The sequence below is a fragment of the Leuciscus leuciscus genome (assembly GCF_965113295.1).
Source record: "Leuciscus leuciscus genome assembly, chromosome: 15".
NCBI classification, from domain to species: Eukaryota; Metazoa; Chordata; class Actinopteri; order Cypriniformes; family Leuciscidae; genus Leuciscus; species Leuciscus leuciscus.
The window spans coordinates 29,231,048-29,237,047 of NC_138739.1; the positions used below are offsets into that span (position 1 = coordinate 29,231,048).

The window sequence follows — 6,000 nt, forward strand, 5'->3', positions numbered from 1 at the left end:
CAGCTTATAGGCTAGAATTTTTTTAACCTGGTTAATGATCGTTTTCAAAAAAGTTTTTTTAAACACTTTCCCCATTTATCATTGGTCAGCCAAAGAGATAGTCCCGCCCCCAAAGTTTTACCATTGGTTGAGCTAATGTTATCATGTCAGGCTGGGGTGTGTTTCCCAAAAGCATTGTTGGTATGGTCTCAAGTTCCATCGTTAGCAACAGTTCAACGATTCAATGTTTCCTGAAACCACAGTTCCAACGAACACTCGTAAAGTTGTGTAGTCAAAACTACAGCTCTCGACTTGGTTATAGTTTCTGGAAGTATAGTTTCTTGTTAGTATGATGTGGAATTATAATACAAAATACACAAACTAACATGCAGTACAATCTTTCATTTTATGCATGTTTTCATTTCATTCTACGTCTTTCAGTTTGTCAAGACAATGAAAGCACTTTTTTTAAAGAGATCTATATGGTTGAACCAACACGTTACAAACAATGGATATGCGAAAATGCAAAAAAAAAAGTTACATCATTCTACAGGAAAAGCAAGCCAGGTCGAGAAACAAACAAAGAAATGTTTTTTAAATGAATGCGCCACAGTTGCAATATTTGCACTTTTCACAGATATTGAGTAACAAACGTTTTACTTTTAGTTGCATCTGTATATTAAGCTGTGATAGAAGAAAATATTTTAACATGAAAAAGAATACACATCCAAACAAATGATTTCACCTAACAGTAACATTAATTATATCATTTTCATCACTTAAGTACAACTTAAAAAACGTAATATGTTTAATACGTTTATTTTCTTGGATCCTACAGCAGTGAGTTTACAAATTACAGATCAATCTGGGAAGCAGCATGATGTAGAGGGAGTCGGGTGGGCTTTCTATTAGCAAACACAGCAGACATTATGACACGTTTGAAGACCAGCTTATTATCCGCCGTAAACACGGTCACAAGGGAGAGATACACCGCATCTTATAATAGCGCATCAATAATTTCGCTTTTGTGTTTTATGTTCAGACCACAAAACGGACATGTTACGTAAGGTCACTGAACCTCTTTCCTCAGAAGGATGTCTAGAATACTCTACTATAAGTGCCATCTCCTGATGAATGGTAATGGCCTTAAAAAAAAACATTTTCCATCTTAAAAAAAAGATAAATAACCCTCTCCGCATGGAGGAAAGTCCATCTAAAAGCAGGTAAAGGGGAGATAAGTGGCCAGGTCACATGAAAAGACAAGTAGCTCAAAGCAAAGCTCGCTGGTAGAGGAGGAAACATCTCATCCTGACATTCAGAGCTACGGTTCTTCCCAGTAGAGCTGCTGAAGCATTGCATTTTTTATTAATCGGCTTCGTTGCATATTACAGAATTTACAGATGTTGGGTCTATGGACTGTCAGACTAGTTTTAAGTCATAAAGAAGCCACCGGACATATTTAACTTCCAAAGCAGAGCCAAATGACCTCCTGTTTAAAGACTCCAAGAAAAATAGCTCGACAAGTGGAGTTTTCATTACTTTCTACCGACAGCTGAAGGTAGGGAGGATATGATGTAATTGGCAGGCGACGCAATGACATAGACAGTGTCACTGGTTAAAACTGCGTATTTCTCAGGATTTAAACATTGTTGGATACATGTGGGATAACATAAGTACACAAATCAACATAATATATCATTGTTCTAGTGGTTTTTTTATATTTTAATGCAAAAATCTTACATATTGTGCCTTAAAGAAGGGTACTCGTCCAAAGGAATTGCATTTCCCAACATTGGTTCTTTGAACAAAATAGGTTTTATCTTCCTATTAATAAGGAATTTATGATGTAATTTTGCTGAAAGGCAACAGAACGACTTCATTCAAACCCTTTATAATAGTGCAAATAAAACTATTCGAATCAATATCCAACAAGGTTACCTTTATATTTATATGCACTGAACCTTTCTATAGCCTGGCTTTAAATTAAAACTGTTTAATACTTCATAAGATTATTTCTAAGATGTCGGCTATAAATGCACTGGCACAATAGGTCCCTTGAAAGCAAGTATTGACAATCTAGAGTAGCACATGTGAATGTGGCGGCATTAAGCACAGACATTCAGTCAGCATCAGGTTTAAGTCTAAAGAACCTTGCATATGTTTGTGTATAGTGTTCTCCATGCCTCTTGCATTGTAAGCCAACGCAAGCTTATCCTTGGACATCTTCACCTGCAGAGTGCAAAATGTGCATAAGAAGCTTTCAAAGCAATGCAACAATAGTCTATTTATGCTAAACGCAGAGGGAGATCTATATACCACGCTCATGTTTTACAAATACAGCATAGCAAGTGTCTCCAGCTTTGCAGGCACATCTGCGGGTATAAAACCCATTTTCAACTCCATACTAAATATAAAAACTTTAATAAAATGCTGATCTCAACTGATAACAGGTGAAAAGCCTGAAGGGGAAAAGCTCACCTGTTAATACAAATCAAGAGACAGCAATTGTTAGGCCCACGGAACAGACCTCATAATAATGTTCATATTGCACACCGCAGGCTAGATGACTCCAACATGCTTTAATTGCATAGAAGCAGCCACTGTAGAGGGACAAACCAAGTGATCCGAGCGACAGCAACCTCAGACAATAACTACAGTTGCTAATCCTCCTCCGTCATTACGGTCATGGTTTATTACCACGCTTAGCAAACTAATGCTGTGTTTTCCTGTGTGGATTAGCGAGCTGACTTAGCGCCGAAACATGTTCCCTCCCTCTGAAACCTACATATGATCCCTTTAGTCTGAAGAACTGTTAAAAACAGATGCACAGATGTCTTGTTTTCACAGCTAAATCGCTTATCTTCAATGAAATTTTGCGAATTGTATTTATGCAAACTAGTACTGGCATCATCTGTTGCACTCCATCACGTTTTGAATTAAAAATTGCATTAGCATCCTCAGCGACATTTTAGCCAAACATTTAAACAACCTTGGGGTCTACATCACCAATGCAGTCCATATTGAGACGACTTGCAAGACTGCACAATCTCTATAAGCTGACAAAAAGTGTATGTAAATATTTGCTGACTTGTTCTTATCTTCACATCCCCTCATAGAATAATACATAAGATGAAAAGAAATTCCATCCTGAAGAACCAATTCTCTGTACGATCCTTTAGAACTCATTTTCAGTTCCTGTCCCAAAGGCAGCTACATCACAAGCACAATCAGGTAGTTTAGGAAGAAAAAAAATTGGGCCTATGATGTTGTACAGACAGCAAGTTCAACTAATATGTACGCAACCAACCATAATATTCATTAAAACAACACAGCTATTCAGTAATAACGTCAATTTGTATAAGTCTTCAGGAATTACCTAGGTTTTAAAAATAATAGCTTTCATTTTATAAATTAAACAAGCCTGTAAACTCACATTCTTGTGTTTTATTGACCACCATTTTTGACGCAAAATTTGCATTTGAGGTTATTAACCACATACCTAATTTTACTTATAAATGGAAAATCACCATTATAAAACCATTGTTAATTCCTGAGGGAACCCAATGGCTCCAAAATGCTAATTCACTCCATGGGTTTGAAACTACAAACTGAAAAGCTCTATATTTTAGACGTCTAATTGATGTGACTATTCAGCTCACAGTAATGCACTAGATAAGGTGTATCCACATAAGCTTGACATCCATCAATGCCCAAGAGGACTATCCTTATTGAGAAACAGTCAACTCAGATTGGATGCTCCCTGGTGTTTCTGTCTTGTATTATTTGCTACATAAGTTATTACTTCAAATAATACAATAATTTGCATGTCACTACTGATGCAAATTGATCAAAGACGGATAGACGCGTGAGCTATCTTGTCAGAAATGGCGCGCTTTCATAACGGTCGATTGTGGTAAGTAGCTACTTTCTTAACTTCCCTCTAAAAGTTAAAATCCAATTTCGTCATGCAAATCCACCCTAGAGCTTATCATTTGTTATAGATACCTAAAATCAATAATAAATTTGACATTTCAGCTCGTTTTCTAGACCTAAACCGTTCGGTTTAGTTCAATTTACCCAAATGAGAACGATTCTCGCACATGAAGTCAATGTATATTCTCATTATTCTGACATGTTCAACACATAAACCCCATATGAAGAAGGGCTTCTCGCGGGGTAAATACCGTGGATGAACGCTTGAGCAAATAGAGCCTTATTAGCATAATTATAAACACACCACTGATATGAAGCCAATAGTAACTGACACTAACGAAGACAAATGTGATTCTGTTTCCGACACATATCGCTTGAGGAGAGCAAATGACGAGAACGAGATTATACCAAAATAGAGGTTTAATTTTAGTCTTTGTCTTCTGGTTTGAGTGGGATACATGACGTATTCAATGTCAGTTGTCAAGTAGAACGTCACGCCACAGTGTAACGCGTTCTAGTTCCGTGACGCACAACTGAACGTGTTCTAAGAGCAAATATGATCAGATAAGTAAAGATGCGCGTTTTTCTGTAGGCTACTATAATATTTTCGCGTGTTTCATTACTCTGGCACCTGTTTGGTTCATTTAACAGTTATATTTTGAAAAATGAGGTTCGTTATGTATTGTGATTGAACATTTTTTCTTAGTAATATGCATATAATCATAATAAAAACGCCGGTTCATCTGCGAAAACTGCATATGTCAGATTGCACAAGGAAGCGCTGGGGAGGTGGGAGTATTTCCCCATTGGAAAGGAAAGAAGACGCAAAAGAAAGACTCTTTAAATATGAATTTTCTAAGCCTCTTTGCCCCAGTTTCAAATGAAAGCTTTCTAAATCAAATTGCCATAGAGAAAGGCAAGGTCCACAGACATGCTATATGAGGGGCAATACATAATAACATTCATGCAAGCAACAATGCAAAGGTTCAAAACTGAGAAGATAAGTTCTCTCTAAACAATGCAAGTGTATAACAGTGCATGGCTAAATGGACCTGATACAGTTTCAGCAGGCTATGGGTTGAATGTTGACATGACAGAGGACCACAAAAATAGCACGTATGATTTATAATAAATATTACAATAATGCATGGTTCGTGCTTGATAATGCAGAAGACAATATTAAATTAAATAAAAATAAACATATTCACACGTCTAATTATGAATGTGTCACTAGGAAAGAAAACATTATTATAGTGTTAACCACCCAAAAATCACAGACTCTATTAAGGGGAATCACGCGTTTACCTTTGTGCATGCCGGTGTATCGGTCCTTTAATACTGTCAATTCGTGGATTTTCCCAAACTGTTCGAATAATGGTTTCAGATCTTTTTCCTCAAGGTTCCGCGGTATTTGCCCGATAAAGAGTTTTATGGCATCTTGGTCTTTCATGGTGCCGTTCTCCTGATGAATGGAGATGGATTCTGACCCGTTCATGGGATTAGGGAATGGGATCTGAGCGTACTGGTGCTGGTGCGGGATTAGGAGGAGTGGATGTTGGGTCGGAGCTGCCCCGGGTCCAGTGAAAAGCAGGCTGGAGTAAGCGGGATGGGGCGGCTGTGGGTGCTGCTCCCTTCTTGTCTCAGTCTGAGTGAATCTGGCCATTCTGAGCTGGGAGCAGACTGGATAATAATAATGACAACACACATACACACACAGGCACACACACAGTAAGAGAGAGCGAGCAGTCAGCTGGAAACACAGACTTACTTTCTCGGCGATACACGCACGCACACATACACACCGTCGAAGTGGATGTTTAGGGGGTGGGGGAGACGCCGCGCCATTTGTTGCTCCAGAGCGACACCCAGTGGCCAACGCGTGCTATCAGGCCCACACTCAGCGTGGATCGACTAAAAACCCTTCAGTTTTCGTCAGAGTACTTTCGTTCCGAACAAAAACAGGACAACAAAAAGGATTGGACGTTTATAAACCATTTGAGCCAGTCTGAACACAGAGTATTTGCTTTGGGCAAAGTGGACGTTTACAGAGCAGCGCAATGCAACGCTGAAAACTGTCTGTTTGTTGCT

General features: G+C 38.5%; 1 protein-coding gene across 14 annotated transcripts in view; it reads right to left on the reverse strand.

The window, feature by feature from the left end:
* The window catches only part of celf5a (cugbp, Elav-like family member 5a), a 218,230-nt gene extending 212,564 nt beyond the window's left edge, over positions 1-5,666 (reverse strand). For 12 of the 14 annotated variants that reach the window (XM_082138855.1, XM_082138861.1, XM_082138856.1 and 9 more), the window contains exon 1: positions 5,218-5,666. In XM_082138855.1, the coding sequence (XP_081994981.1) occupies positions 5,218-5,575 (358 nt within the window). In that variant the 5' untranslated portion in view covers positions 5,576-5,666. The remainder of the gene's footprint in view (positions 1-5,217) is intronic. The other 2 variants (XM_082138852.1, XM_082138862.1) reach the window with 1 other exon arrangement.
* Between the last annotated feature and the right edge of the window lie 334 nt (positions 5,667-6,000).